Genomic DNA, 16,400 nt, shown 5'->3' with positions numbered 1-16,400 from the left:
ATAGGTGTGTAGAAGCGAGGACATGCCCCTTGTTCAAATTAGAAAGTATCCCACTGAGTCCAGACCTCCATGAGAGTGAGTTGGAGAGGGGTGAGTGTGTCTTCAGGAGTCTGAACATACTTGGTGAGTGAATGTGTTTGACAGACACATCTATATGATACCCGCAGGACTTTGTGCCAGTGAACGCGTTCAGGTGATTTGAGGCTCAGGATTAAGTTTTTTTTCCTCTTCTCCAGCCCCCAAGTTTTCTTACCCGGACTCCTGGGGCTCTAGGATCCCCCCTCCCCCCAAGATCCCCATAGCAGGAGAGAACTTGGGCTTCAGGCTGAGGACAGCTACGGAGACTCACACCGGACTTCACTTCTCAGCCCCCAAAACCCAAAATTCTCAACTGGCCAGCACCTCCTCAACCTGGGGAGGGGTATAATAACGTCATTTCCTGCCCAGAGCTGCCAGAGCCAACATCACCTGCTTGCTGCCCAGTCCGTAACGGTAAGTCACACCCTTTTTGGAGAATTGAGGGGCGGGGGAAGAATGGGGAGGGTTTGGAATCGAGGACACGTTGTCTCCACTGCGGTCTACCTGTGCCTGTGGCCCAGGCTTGCGTGGCGACTCAGGGGCAGAGGCGGAGCCTAGCCCGGCCAGACCCCACCTCCTCCGTCTGCGATATAACTTGAGTTGCAGATCTGGCACTCTCCGCGGCTCGAACCTGAGTCTTGGCTTCTCACCTTCCTCCGTGGACAACATGAGCTTCAGCACCCGCTCCAGCTTCTCCACCAGCTACCGGACCCTGGGCTCCGTGCAGACGCCCAGCCACCGGGTCCGGCCGGCCAGCAGCGCGGCCAGCGTGTATGCAGGTGCAGGGGGCTCCGGCTCCCGAATCTCTGTATCCCACTCCACCAGCGTCCGCGGTGGTTGGGGGTCCGGGGGCCTGGCCGCGGGGATGGCGGGAGGTCTAGCGGGCATAGGGGGCATCCAGACCGAGAAGGAGACTATGCAATGCTTGAATGACCGCCTGGCCTCCTACCTGGAGAGGGTGAGGAGCCTGGAGGCTGATAATCGGAGACTGGAGAGCAAAATCCGGGAACACCTGGAGAAGAAGGGACCCCAGGTCAGAGACTGGGGACATTACTTTAAGACCATCGAGGACCTGAGGGCTCAGGTAAGGGGGCATGGAGTGAGAAGCCCAACTCGCAGCCCTGTTTGCCTCCCCCTCCCCCCAGGACAGGAATTTTAATAGGGTGGGGTGAATTGACTCCTTCCCCCTTTCTATCTCCACCCAACCTCCTATTGTCCATGGAGGGTGTTAGGAAAGCCCTGCATTTCCACACACACCCCTGGCCACAGGGACCCCAAGGGTGGTGACCGAGCGTGGGAAGGTCCTTTCCTTGGAGATAATGGGAAGGGGGAGACAGGAGCTTTGCCTGGGAAGCGGACATTATGGAGGGAAGTGAGACAAGGCCCATAAAAAGGACCCAGACCCTGGCTTCTGGGCAAGTGAGGACAGTCGGAGGGTTAAGCGGATGTAGTTAAGGCTGAGTCATCTAAGAATAAACTAGAGGCCTGGGGGGGGGCGGGGCGGGGAGCAGGTGCATTAGGAAAAAAAATCTCAGGAGAGGGCCGGAGAGAGGACTTGTTAGGTGCTTACTGCAAGCAGGCTATCCGGCAGAGGCCCTGAGGGAGGGGTAGCGGGAGACCAGTGGGACCTCTGAGATTTGGGACTCCAGGAAAGGAGGGAACAGGGTGAGGGGCACAGGTGGAAGGTGGCTATTCCTGGGACCAGGAAGTTTTCACTGAGACATTTAACGCCTCCGACACACTCAGCCCATCTCATCATTGACTTCGCATTCATGGAGTAACGTCTCTCACCAATCTCCCCAGATCTTTGCAAGTTCTGTGGACAATGCCCACATCGTTCTACAGATTGACAATGCCCGCCTTGCTGCTGATGACTTCAGAGTCAAGTAAGGCTGGAGGAGCTAGGGAGCTGGGGGTGGAGCTAAGAATGTTCTGCCCCTGGGGCTGGGTCAGCTAAGGGCTCACAGTGGGATCTTGTTCAACTGTGGGTGGAGCTGGGTGGATGAGAGTTAGGCTCCATCGGTTTATTTCTTATGTAACCCAGCTTGAGGAGACTGGCCCCCAACTGCCAGGAATGGTGCTCAGAGGATTATTATCTGATTCCTGACTCGGTTGCCAGTTTGTAGTGGGTACGGTGCTGCTCTTAGGAGGTGGTATAGGTTGAGAAGGTTCTGGATTAGAGATGGGTGCCCATCTGATCGCCTCCACTCCCACAGGTATGAGACGGAGCTGGCCATGCGCCAGTCTGTGGAGAGTGACATCAATGGGCTCCGAAAGGTCATCGATGACACCAATATCACTCGACTGCAGCTGGAGACAGAGATTGAGGCTCTCAAGGAGGAGCTGCTTTTCATGAAGAAGAACCATGAGGAGGCAAGGAGGGGCCACTGGCCAGGCCAGGAACCGGGGGCCAAGACAAGTCTGGGTGGGCAAATAGATGGAGCAGGCCACCTACAAGTAGTCTTACAGGGAAGTTCAGAACTACCAGCCTGGGCCGTACTTAGTGTGTCACCTGAGTTAGTGTGGTGAAATCAAGAGGCCATGGGTGAGAGAACGAGATGAAGACAAAGGTAGAAGCACTAGGAGTGAGGGGTGATGGAGGAGTGAGAGTAGGCGGAGCTGGCAGGGCTTGCTGAAAGAAGGTAAAGAGCAGGTTTATGGAAGGAGGCTTGATGGAGGGACAGGGTGAAGTGAGGAGAGAGAAATCGCCTGTGAGTTACAGGCATGGGCAGTGAGTGAGTGCTATTTTACCCATCTGGAGTAGAAAGCCCAGAGTTTAAAGCTGAGAGTTTCCTCTGTTCTCCAACTGATCCTGCAGGCCTGGAAGAGGCAGTCGCAGCTGAAGAGCCTTACTGGAACTCTACCGTGACCCCCTCCTCATTTTTTTGTCCCTCCCTCCATTAGGAAGTAAATGGTCTACAAAACCAGATCGCCAACTCTGGGTTGACCGTGGAGTTGGATGCCCCCAAATCTCAGGACCTCAGCAAGATCATGGCGGACATCCGGGCCCAGTATGATGAGCTGGCTCGGAAGAACAGAGAAGAGCTAGACAAGTATTGGTCCCAACAGGTACAAGAGGGGAAGGCGGACGGATGCCTGCTCGGCACAGAGGCCCAAGGGGTTGGGAGGGAGACAGGCAGACAGAGAAGGAGGGACCTGAGAATCACACCCCTCCTGCAGATTGAGGAGAGCACCACGGTAGTCACCTCGCAGACCGCTGAGATAGGAGCTGCTGAGATGACACTCACGGAGCTGAGACGTACAGTCCAGTCTTTGGAAATCGACCTGAATTCGATGAAAAATCTGGTAAGAGCCCTCGCTTCACTTGGCCCAGCTTTCCCTGGCCACTGGAGTCTGTCGCCCTCAGGCGCAATCCCATCTTAGCCCAAATCTTACCCCTGCCATCATAAATTCCTTTTGCTCAGAAAGAGCTTTTTCTCTTTGCATTTCCTACTGCTCCTACCCGCTACCCTAGTACCTGGCACAAAGTAGGTGTTCAAAACAGTTGCAAAGCATGAAGACCTGAGCTCTGAACAGCTCTGCTAAAAGTTTCAGACTCTCCCTCCACTGTATGTTGAGGCTCACCCAACCCTTCCCCCCGCAGAAGGCCAGCTTGGAAAACAGCCTGACAGAAGTGGAGGCACGCTATGCTATGCAGATGGAACAGCTCAACGGGATCCTGCTGCACCTGGAGTCAGAGCTGGCCCAGACCCGGGCAGAGGGGCAGCGCCAGGCCCAGGAGTATGAGGCCCTGCTAAACATCAAGGTCAAGCTGGAGGCTGAGATCGCCACCTACCGCCGCCTGCTGGAAGAGGGGGAGGACTTCGAGTAAGTGGGGCTCTCCTCCTACCCACACAAACTAATGTCCAAGTATCACTTCTCCCCAAATCTTAAGCTTTTGGTAAGCCCCACTGAGCACTGAGCTGATGCTCAGGGAGTGCCCCTGTGTCTCCAAGGGAGTAATGGTTATGGAGGTTCAAGATAAAAGTGGGGATCCAGAGGATTTTTCCCTCCACTTTCTTCATCTCTTTTCTCTGTGGGGCTGTTTATAACTGAGATTTTTGTCTTCTGTTACAGTCTTAGTGACGCCCTGGACAGCAACTCCATGCAATCCATACAAAAGACCACCACTCGCAAGATTGTGGATGGCAAAGTTGTGTCTGAGGTCAATGACACCAAAATTCTGAGGCATTAAGGCAGAAGAAGTGGGGCATCCCTTGGGAGGGACAAGAGGCCAATAAAAAGTTCAGAGATCATTGAACATCACTTTGCCTCTTCCTTGACTGTCTTCATACTGTGTGCAAATCCCCTTATCCAATAGTCCTATATCTGATCAGGCAGGAATCCCCTCTGACCCCAGGCATTTCATTGTGTGAGGGAGTGAACAGAGGAAGGGTCTGGGTTCTTGGAAACACCTCAGAGAAAGAGGGGAGAATGGGCCAAGGGCAGTGAGGAAAACTACAATAGAATTGTGAAATCTTAGCCGTGAAGATCATAAGGGCCCTGTGTGACAGGTGCTCCTTAGAAATCTGAGCCCGAGAAGGAAGTGGACCCAAGGACAAGGAAAAAGAAAGAGAAATGCAGGACACACAGCTGGCCCTCCCCACCCTTGCCACTTTGCATCCTTGACCCACTGCTGAGTGCTTCCCAACCCCAGCTTCTCCCCCAAACCCTCCCACATTCAGTCCCCAAACCTGTGGTCCCTTATGTTCTGTTCCTTCACTCAGTTGAGGTATGACTTTGAGCACACTACAGGTCTAGCTAGTAAAGGCGATCATTGCAGGTGAAAGAATAATCCATTCTAGTGGTCCCCATCTTGGTGTGGTTAGGTGGTTAGGTCGTGCCCCGAAGGAAGCATCCACTTAGGTAATGAAAAGCACCTTAAAACTGACTGAAATGTCACAGCTCTGTGCTTTCAATTGGAAGTGTCATTTAGGAGTGAAAATGGTTGTCTCGAATTAATCATATGCTTCGATTGGAATGATAATTTATCTTTTTAAATTAAAAAATATATAAAAGTACAAAATCCAAAAGGAAATAGATTAAATACTTCCCACCCCACTCCCCAGAGGTAACCATTGTAAAATAGTTTCTTAAACTAGACATACACATTTCACTTTATTTGTAGGGTCATACTCTTCTGCGCCTTGATTTTTAAACTCTGCTTTCTTTCACAATGTATTCTTAGACACCTTTCTGAATCAGTAGCTGTAGACCCACCTTTTTTTTAGACCCAGATGATATTCATGTTCCATTTGGAATCTATATGATATGCATATTCCATTTACCAGAAGGAAATTATTAGTCCAATTTGGGGGGACGGGAAGCATAAAATTGTGATTATGCATTCTGTCACATCTCCTGTTTTGGTGACATTTTTGATGACTTTTCATACCCATTGTCCAGTTGAATGTCAATATCACATAAATCTGTTCTCAATCTGCAATAAATACTATATTCCGAATATTTTCCAAAAATCAGAACCTTGATTGTTAATGTCTGATAGTAACCAGACCAATTTGACAAACAATATCAAGGTCTTTCCTGACCCTTGACTTAGTAATTTGTCACCCATCTAGTTTGAGAGACAGCATACAAAATGTATCATTTTACATAAAACTTCTTGTTGCATCTGTATAGAAATGGTGTTGGGATCGTTATTGTAGAAGGACCCCCAGAACAATTTTCTCTCAGGTCTCAGCAACCAAAATCCAGGGGGACGGGCCTATTATATTTAACCTCCTGTACATCACACACCTCATTCTTTTTTAATCGCTGCCTATACTCCAGTGTTTGGAGTATAAACATACTTAACCCAGGTCTTCTAGAAATGGATGTCTTAGTCTTCAGTAGTTTCAGTTTTTGCAAAAATGCTGCAATTGATGTTAATTAATATGCATAGTGATAAAAATGCGCTATGTGAGCATATCTATAGAGTAAATTCCTAGAAATGGTAGGCCAGGCTACCATATTAACAAATATTTATGAAGTACCTACTTTGTGCCAGGCTGCTAGGCATTGAGCATACATGTGGTAAACAAAAGGGTTATTGCCCCTACCTCATGGAGTTCACAGCCTAATGGTCAAAAGTATGTGCAATTTTATTCAGTCTTTCAACAAATATTGAGCACCTACTATGTAACAGCCACTCTTCTAGGCACTCAGGATACATCAGTGAACAAAGCAGACAAAATTCCTCTCCTCATGGAGTTTATATTCTTATGACAGGAGACAGATAATAAGCAATAAGCATAACACAGCATGCTAACAGTGATAAACGTTACAGGACTGGATAGAGCAGGCAAAAAGAGTTGTAGTGGAAAGAGGTAGGGAAGTTAAAGTGATGCATGATGATCCTAGGTAATGAAGCTTCGACTAAAATGGAAACCAGGTTTTACTAAGAAATATAGAATGTTTACTCTGCAATCTCTAAAAATATGGGGATTCTTGGTGGAGAAAAGCTAGATTGTTCAAGGCCCTTTGTCCCTGGGAAGCCCAGAGAACAATGCCAAGAGAGGCAGCCCCTGAGGGTGGTGGGGAGGCCCCCAGTGAGATGGGGTGGAAGTCTTCATCACTGGAGGGCCCTGAGAGAAGATGGGTCAGGAGAGGCCACAAAGTGAACAGAACAAGGGCCGCTCTTCATGAGTGAGAGCTGAGCGTGAGTGACATAAGAGGTTACATGGGAGCTTCTATGGGCAGGGACCCCTGCAGCTTCTGGGTGCCTGGGTTCTAGCTGGAGGAAAACAGCCTACCTGAAAGCAAGGTGTCCTGGTGTTCACCCTTCTGAAACCTGCCCTCCCTTAATTAACAATCACCTGCCCCATTTCCTTCCATTCTCTCTCCAGCCTCTACTTTGTCCACCCCGCCCTCAGTCTTTGCAAGAGTCTACATGAGATGAATCTTTGGGGAAGATGGTTGAACTTTAGTTTCTGAGATTTGTATTAGGAAGACAACCAGTAGTTTCCCTGCCCTGTCCACGCCTCCATTTTCCGAAAGTATAAGTATAATACAAAATGTGCTCGCTCAGACCCACAGGTAACCCAGAGGTCTGATGAGCACCCCTAAAAGGCTACACCAGCCTGGCTGGCCATCACTATAATTTAGTCAGGAGGAATCTAGCCTTCCTTGAGTCCCTAAAAAGGAGAGACTGGTGGCTCAACCACCAGATGTGAGACAGGGAGTGGACAGGCTTGAGAACAGACTGACTCCAGCAAAGGTGATGGGATGGGGACTTGCCTGAGGGTGAAGCAGAAAGTCCCTGACGAAGCCTGAGCGGGGCTTGCAGCTGAGTCAGACTGATCAGAGTAACCCAAGACGACGCACCTGACATGACTATCTCTCCATCAGACAATGTCCCACAGTTCCCAGGGTGCTTATGCATTTGATCCTTATTACAATCCTGTGAGGTATGCAGAGCAGTGGGTATTACTGGCTCTAGTTCAGAAGTTGGCACTAAGATCACAGAGATCATGTGACTTGTCTGAGGCATAGAAGCTTAAAGCAGGAAACCACGTCTCCAGATCCCCTGTCCCAAGCTCTGTCCTCTATGTATTATAACTTAACCCAGGGGGTTCTTAGCCCTGACTGTAATTCAAGTCACCAGAGGAGTTTTACGAAAAACACCAAGGTCCAAAACTCATCTCCTGAGATTCTCATTCAGTTGCTCTGGGGTAGGGTCTGAGGCTCCGGGCAAATGTTACTAGAGCTCCCTAGGTGATTCCAATAGGCAGGCAAGGTTGAGAGTCAGACCCAAGCTGTACCTAGGGTCAGCAGCACAGCATGCCATCCTGATGAAGGTCATGGATGTGCCCATTTTAAAAGGCACACTGCTGGAAAAGCCCAGAGCCTTTGGGGTAATCTTCCTCATTCCCAAGGGAAGACAACTGCCTGAGGGGCAGCCCATTTCGTCCCCCAAGTGCCAAAGGGAAAAATTAGCAATTCCAAGGCTATAATATGGAGTCATCTGTCCCATGTCACCCATTCCCTGTCTGGGTGCAATGCAGACCAGATACTAAATTAAAAAAATGATACTCGAAGGGGCAGAACAGCAGTTATCATGTACTACCATTTGTTTTTTTTTTAATGACAAAAACAACAATAATATATATACGCATATATATTTCTATTATATATATTCATATGAATATATCCTTTATATACAAAGATCTCTGGAAGAATACACAGAAAATTGGAATTAATGATTGACTCTGAGGAGGAAATTGGTATCGGGGAAACCAAGGTGAGAGGGAGACTTACTTTCTATTGCATATCCTTTGTACCTGTTGAATCATATATTGTTAATTCAAACATAAAAAGAATGTTTTTATTAATTTTTATAATTGTACAGTAACCTACAGCCCCCAGAGAAGGAGACGTTGCACCCATCTCATTCATTCAATCAGTTATTCAACAAATATTTATTTGAGCACCTACTATGTGCCAAAAATTGTTCTAGGATCTGGGGATGCAGGGGTAAACAAAATAGGTAAACAATCCTTGCTCTTGTGGAGCTTACATTCCAGCAGATGGAGACAGACAATAAATGATAAATGTAATAAGTAAATTACATAATGTTAGAAGTATTATGGTATTATGGCGAAAACAGAGCAGGATAAGGGAAATCAGGAGTTGAGGGTTATATTAGTTTCCTATTACTGCTGTGACAAATAACCATAAACTCATTGGCTTAAAACAGTACGTATTTGCTATCTTATGGTTCAGGAGGTCAGAAGCCCTAAGATCAACATGTGAGCAGGGATGTGCGCCTTCCAGAAGCTCTGAGGGAGAATGAATTTCCTTGCCCTTTCCAGCTTCTAGAGGCCAACTGCATTCCTTGACTCCTGCCCCATCTCTTATCTTCAAACCCAACTGCATAACATCTTCAAATCTTTCTTTCTCCGACTTCTGCTTCCATCATCATCATTTCTCCTTCTCTGACTCAGACCCTCCTGTTTCCCTCTTGTAAGAAGGTCCTTAGGATTATATCTGGTCGACCTGACAATTTAAGGTAATCTCCCATCTCAAGATCCTTAACTTGATCACGACTGCAAGGTCCCTTTGCCATATAAGGTAACATATTCAAAGGCTCTAGGGATTAGGACATGGACATTTTCAGGAGAGGGGCAATTATTTAGCCTACCATAGGAGGAGAGGAGCAGGTTACAATTTTAGGTTGGGCAGTCTGGGTAGAAGGTGGCATTCGAAGGAGGTGATGAAATTAGCCTTGCATGTCTGGGGAAGCAGGAGTAAAGAGGGAAGCTGTCTGAGATGTGTAAACAGCATCTGTTTGCCCCTGACCTTAACATTTAGGTTTCCACTTGTATGTGCCTTTTGGTCCCCTTAGGTCCCAGAGGGGATTGGGAAAGGGTAGACTGTCAACACACCTCACTCCAAAGCTCTTTCCCCTTCCCTCTTGCACCCTGCCACTAAAGCCCCTCAAAGTCCGAGTCCAACAGCTTCCTCTATCTGCTCATCTTTGTTTATCTCCAGACTTTGTCTCTCTGGAGCTTCAGAACCATATATTCCAATTGTCTTTGTTTCATTTTTACCATACAGCATACTTAGCTAATTATTTCTCACTTCCTCCATGAGATTGTAAATTTCTTAAAGGCAGGTACCCTGTTTTATCCACCACTGTTTCATCCTGAACAGATCATAAAAGCACTGGCAATTATAACAATAAAAACTAACATTTACTAAATACTTTCTACATGTCAGGTACTATACTAAGTACTTTATACATTAATTTACTTAATCTTAACAACTAACCTGTGAGATGGGTAGTATTATGAGCCTCATTTTACTGATGAAGAAACTAGGGCTCAGAGTGGTGAACTAATTTTCTCAAGGTCGCACAGCTAAATAAATGGCAAAGCCAAAATTCAAACCTAGGCTGCAAAGTCCAAAGTCAGTGGACGGGATCGGCTCTCAGCTCCATTCCAAATTCATGCCTTTCTGCTTCAGAATCTATAAAGCTAAAAGGTACATTTCCCAGACACCTTTGCAGCTAGGATGTGAATTATATTCCACTAATTAGATACAATTAAATGATATTTGGAGGGTGGAAATGAAACGGAGACCCTCTCCTGCTGCTTGGTTGTTTCTGCTGGCAAGCCTAGTCATGGGACTGTTGAGTTTTTCTGGGGCAGTGTCCAGTGTCCAGTCATTTGCTTTGTGAGTGCTGAGAGGCAACTGTACTTGGAAGAAGTAGTGACTTCCTGATCCGTGGGTCACAGCTGCAGGAGTATATTCATGGGGTCAGTCAGCTTCCTGATGCCCACCAGCTAGAGTGGTTGATGTTTCCTAAAACTAGAGTCAAGTATGAGGCCTTCAAGGAGGAGACCTGGGAGCAGTTATCTGACTTGACTGTGTTTGAAAGCAGTGGGGTCTCGGTTACCACATGTAATAGCAAACACAGTAAACCCAATTTACCAGCTGAGACTACTAGGAAGGTAAGGCTTTGGCAGACTACACAGATGTCACAACAGATTATATGGTGAGGAAAAGGAAATCAAGGGCTCTGGTGTGGTCTGGCTTCTTTGGTTGCACTGGTAAGCTTAAAGAAAGGAAATGGCAAGTTCAAAGTTCTAAATTCCTGGCTCAAGAGGACCAGGCTGCTTCTAAGGATTCTTAAATGGATCTCTCAACTCCTATAGCCACTGGGCTGGAGCCTAACGCTGCAGGTTGTTGAATTACATCATAAGCCAAAATTACAAGCAAGTCTTACGCAAAACCCAAGGCATGGAGGAGGAATCCTAAGAATGGTCAAAGGGTCTTTGGGATATATTCGAGGATGCTGAATGCCCAGACCCTGCTAAACCTCACTGGCTGGCAGAGGCAGTCCCTCCTTCTCTGTCTAATGAGGCTGGTCTTGTCTTGCTTGGAGACTGTAAGGGCCTCACCTGAGGTAGTTAACATGCAATGGATACTTCAGATGCCTAAGCAGAGGGTCAAGTACAAAATCTGACACTAGAGGAGAAGACGCACAAACCGAAAGGTTTTGCTAGTTTATGTAGGCACGAACTTGGGGAACGTGTGGGGTTGGATCCTAAAGGTACTAAACCAGAGAAGAATAAACACAGTTTTAGACTGGGCTGAATTTATTGACACGGGTTTATTTACATGGGTTCAGAGATTCCAAACTTGGTGTGCTGACTCCAGCAACTGGGACTGACTTTATCTTTTTCCTTGATTGGCTAGCTAAAATCTGGACTCATTAGTGGCGTACAATAAATGAAGCTGAGTTACCAGAAATCCAACTGCATGACTCAGAGGAATTCAAAGAATTAGGGAGAGAGTAGTGTTGGAGCAGATTTATCACATACAATTCACTCATTCACTCCTAAATAATTTACTTAAGGGGGTCTAGGGGGTATTCCCTTCTTTGAGGAATCGAGAAATATACTGGTAAGAGACATCGTTCTTAAAAGGTGCTCTGCTGATTTTTATCTGCATGCTCGAAGAGGAAGATAGAAGTGCTACCATGGAAATGAGCTTCCTGGTTTTGATAGCAGTTATGAGATCCCAGCACGGCAGAGACCAGTTGGCAGCAAACGACCACCAGAGGCAAGGTGGGTATAGTCACCTTAAAAGGCGACAGGGTGAGAGAAATCATCAGAATGATCTGACCCACAGGCATCTTTGGCAGCAATTACAGATCATAGTGTTCTAGTTCTACAATAAGTGAGCAGTCTCTGAAAGTCATCTTTTATTTTATTCTTATAAATGTAACTACTAGAACAAAAAATTTTAATTTCTTTTTTAACTTACAGACAATAAAATTTATTCTTTTTGGTATACAGTTCTATGTCTTGACAAATATATAGTCATATAACTACCGCCACAGACAAGATATAGATCGGTTCCCTCGCCCTGAGTGTCAAACCTTCCTCCCTGCTCACTGATCTATTCTCTGTCTCTATAGTTTTGCCTTGTCCAAAATATCATGTAAAAGGAATGCTACATGTAGCCTTTTGAGTCTGACTTCTCTCACGTAGCATGGTACATTTGAGATTCATTCATGTTGTTGCATATAACAATAGTTCATTTTTTATTGCTGATTAATATTTCACTGTACTGGTTTATCACCATTTGTTTTCCTGTTTATCAGTTGAAGAACATTTGGATTGTTTCCAGTTTGGGGCATTTATAAATAAAGCAGCTATAAACAATCATATATGGATTTTCGTGTTTTCATATTTCATTTAATTCTTTTGAGTTGTTTTCATTTCTCTTCAGTATCTAGGAGTGGAATTGCTGGGTCATATAATAAGTGTGCGTTTAATTTTATTAAAAATTGTCAAACTATCTTCCAAAGTAGCTGTTCCATTTTATATACCTACCAGCAATGGTAAGTGTTTCATTGCTCTGCGTCCAATAACCTTAGAACATAAAGAAAGACGGAAGAGCAACGGAAAGAGTAAAAAATATGAATAAATACACTTTCCTTCTCTTGAATTTCCTAAATTATGTTTAATGTTTGAAGCAAAACTTATAACACTATCTGATGTGTTTCTAAATGTATAGAGAAAAAAATTAAGACAATGATATTATAAAGAGGTGAGGGCAAAGAGAGGTAAAAAGAGGTCAAGTTTCTATACTTCCCTCAAGCTAGCAAAATGATACCAGAAGACTGTTATAAACTCTGTGTGTGTGTGAGACAAAACTGAAAAATAGAGAGCACAAATAGAGAATGAAAAATAAAACAGAGACTTAAGCCCTAATATATCAATAATTACATTAAACAATAACGAATACACCAATTAAAAGACAGTTATGGGCAGAGTGGATTTTAAAAATGACCTAACTCTATACTCTCTACAAGAAACTCACTTCAGATACAGTGAAGTTTGAAAGTAAAAAGATTAAAAAAGAAAAAAAAATGCCATGAAAACTTCAATCAAGAGAAAGCAGAATTCGTATCAATATTAATATCAGATATAGTAGACTTCAGAGCAAAGAAAATTGCCAGAGATGGAAAAACACATTATATAATGATAAAAAGTCAATCCACCAAAAAGACAAGCAATCCTGATGTGTATATATCAGAGCTCAAAAATATGTGAAGTAAAAAAAAAAAAAAACACTAATTGAATTGAAAGGAGAAATAAACAAATTAACAATTATATTTGGAGACTCCAATACCCCTCTCTTAACAACTGATAGAAATACTAGACAGAAAATCAGCAAAAATATGGAGGAAGTCAAAAAATGTCACCAAAAGAATCTAATTGACATTTACAAAACACTCTGCCTCCAACAGCAGAATACATATTCTTTTCAAGTGCCTACTGAACATATACCAATTTAAACCATATTCTGGGCCATAAAACAAACCTCAAAAAAATGAAAAGAATTTAAATCATAGAGAATGTGTTATCTGACCACAATAGAATCAAACTAGAAACCAACAACAGAAAGTGAACAAGTAAATCTCCAAACATTTGGAAACTAAATAACACACTTCTAGTAATCCATGGATCAAAGAAGTCACAAAGGAAAAAATGTAAAAATACAACGAATTGAATAAAAATTAAAATGCAACATATCATAATTGCGGGCTAAAGATAAAGCAGTGTTCAGAGGGAAATTTATGCTTCCATTAGAAAAGATGAAAAGTTTCTAATCATCTCAGCTCCCACCTCAAGAATCTAGGAAAAGAACAGCAAAATAAACCCTAAGCAAGCAGAAGGAAGAAAATAATAAAATTAACTTAAATCAGTGAAATTGAAAATAGAAAAACAATAGAAAAAAATCAGTGAAACAACTATTTCTTTGAAAAGACAAATAAGATCAACAAACCTCTAGCAAGACTGACATTTAAAAAGAGAGAAGACACCAGTTACTAATATCAGCAATAAAACAGGATTTTTTTTTCTTGTAGATACAGATGAGATTATTCTAAAATTTAATGGAAAGACAAAGGAACTAGAATAGCTAAAACAATTATGAAAAAGTGAGAAAAATCAGTCCACATGATTTCAAGACTTATATACCTATAGCAATCAAGATTGTGTGGTTATTGGTGGAGGAATAGATGCACAGATCAATGGAACACCAAAGAAAACCCAGACAGATCCACACAAATATGCCCAACTGATTTTTGACAAAGCCATAAAAGCAATTCAATGGAGAACACATAGACATTTCAACAAGTTGGTATTGGAGCAATTCAACATTCATAGCCAAAAAAAAAAAGAATAACTACAACCTTGACCTAAGTCTCACACCTCATACAAAAATTAACTCAAAATTGGTTACAAACATAAGTGTTAAACATAAAACTATAAAACTTTAAGAAAAAAATTGGAGAAGATCTGGGAGCTAGAGCTAGACAGAGTTCTTAGACTTGACATCAACAGCATGATCCATAAAAGGGAAAAAGTTGGTAAATTGGACTTCATCAAATTTTAAAAAGTTTGCTCTGTGAAAGAAGCTATTCAGAGGATGAAAGGCAAGCAACAGACTAGGAGAAAATATTTGCAAACCACACATCGTATGAGGGCTAGTACCTGGAATATATAGAATTCTCAAAACTCAATGATAAAAAGCAAACAATCCAATTAGAAAATGGGCAAAATACATGAAGAGACATTCCCTGAAAAAGATATACAGACGGCAAATAAGCACATGAAAAGATGTTCAACATCACTAGCCCCTAAGGAAATGTGAATTAAAATCACGATGAAATATCACTACACACTGATTAGAATGACTAAAATAAACAACACCAAATGCTGGAGCAGATGTGGAGAAACTGGTGGAAATGTAAAACGGCACAGCCACTCTAGAAAACGATTTGGCAGTTCCTTAAGAATCTAAACATATAGCCCAGCGACTGCACGCCTAGGCATTTATTTTAAATTATTTATTTATCAAATAAAAACTTATGTTCACACAGGAACCTGTACAAAAAAAAAAATTATCCCTAAGAGCTAAAAACTAGAAATAATCTAGATGTCCTTCAACAGGCGAATGGGGTGAAACTGGGGTACATCCCTATGGTAGAAAACTACTCAGCAAGAAAAAGGAATGAACTGTTGATAAAGTAACAGCCTGGATGAATCTCCAGAGAATTATGCTAAGTGGGAAAAACCAGTGCCAAAAGGTTACATACTGTATGATTTCACTTTTTTATATAACGTTCTTGAAGTGACAAAGTTATGGAAATGGAGAATATTTTAGTGATTGCCCAGGGGCCGAGGAGCAGATGGGGCCAGAGGGATGTGGGTGTAGCCAAACAAGGACAAGGCCAGGTATCCTTGTGGTGATGGAAATGTTTTGTATCTTTACTCTATCAATGTCAACATCTTGTCTGTGATATAGTACTATAGTTTTGTTACCATGGGGAAAATTGGGTAAAATGTGCTTGGGTGTCTCTCTGTGTTATTTACAAATAAGAATGTACAATTACCGCAAAATAAAAAGTTTAACTTAAAAAAAAAAAATGGTATGTAAAATGTTTTACCCTTATTCCTCCCCCCACCCCCAAAAAAGGTTGTTTTGTACTATTCAACTCTTACCCTAAACATGCATGCACGCGCACACACAGCCTGAGTGTGATGATATAAAAGAGCTCCCCTTCTTATATTAGGAGACTGGAGAGAGGTTGCAGGTACCCCGGGACTCCCCCTGTTTTCCCAAGAGTCCCAGGACAAAGCGGAAACCAGAAGACTCTTTAGCTTGATGCGAGTGAAGCAGGGGCGGGAGGCACCGCGGCCCTGTTCTGGGTGCAGGCCCCAGCTTCTGCAGCGCCCCTGGACCAGCGTACGCCCGAGTCCTAGGGGCTGGAGACTCCCAGGCGCTGACACCACGGGGGCATGAGGGGTCGGGGCAGGAGGGGAGGCAGCGTCCTTCCGGGTGCACTGTTAGCCGCGTCCGGAGGGTGTGAGGACGCCGCGGGGAGAAAGCAGGGAGTGCGCAGGTATGCGGCTTCCCCACGCGGTTGGCTAGCTCGGGAAATGAGCCGAGACAGCAAGTGGCGAAAAGCCAGAAGCACCTTCCTCAGCAACAGAGAGCTCTATAAGCGGGATTTTGAGGATCCAGGAGCCCTCTTCCTGCCCATTCCCCCTCTGGCGGAGCCAACCTGGCCCCACGCGCCCTGCGCTCCCGGGCTTTGACACCTTCTCTCGGTTCCTCTCCTCACCACCATCTGGCTCCCATTGTGGCTGTCGCTTTCAGGAGAGTCCCATTCCTACACAAAGCTTCTTTATGTTCTTGTAGTTCCTCTTCTCTTCTCAGGCCCGCCTACGAGGAATGCGGCCTTGGAAGAGGCCTCTGAAGTGATCAGGTTGGAGGAGGGTGAGGCAGGTGCGGGTTGGCCA

The 16,400-nt window shown here is 44.5% G+C and overlaps 1 protein-coding gene across 1 annotated transcript; it reads left to right on the top strand.

Moving 5' to 3' along the window:
- Positions 1 to 646: 646 nt before the first annotated feature.
- On the top strand, positions 647 to 4,344 carry KRT18 (keratin 18). The gene is made up of 7 exons (XM_006904548.3): positions 647 to 1,162; positions 1,882 to 1,964; positions 2,295 to 2,451; positions 2,983 to 3,147; positions 3,259 to 3,384; positions 3,683 to 3,906; positions 4,156 to 4,344. Exons 1-7 carry the CDS (start codon positions 746 to 748, stop codon positions 4,271 to 4,273), a joined length of 1,290 nt encoding a protein of 429 aa, XP_006904610.1. The 5' UTR covers positions 647 to 745; the 3' UTR covers positions 4,274 to 4,344.
- The last annotated feature ends 12,056 nt before the right edge of the window (positions 4,345 to 16,400 follow it).

This window comes from Pteropus alecto, unplaced genomic scaffold (genome assembly GCF_000325575.1).
Source record: "Pteropus alecto unplaced genomic scaffold, ASM32557v1 scaffold220, whole genome shotgun sequence".
Lineage (NCBI taxonomy): Eukaryota > Metazoa > Chordata > Mammalia > Chiroptera > Pteropodidae > Pteropus > Pteropus alecto.
The sequence above is the reverse complement of the archived record's forward strand: the minus strand, read 5'-3'. Positions and strand labels throughout refer to the sequence as shown.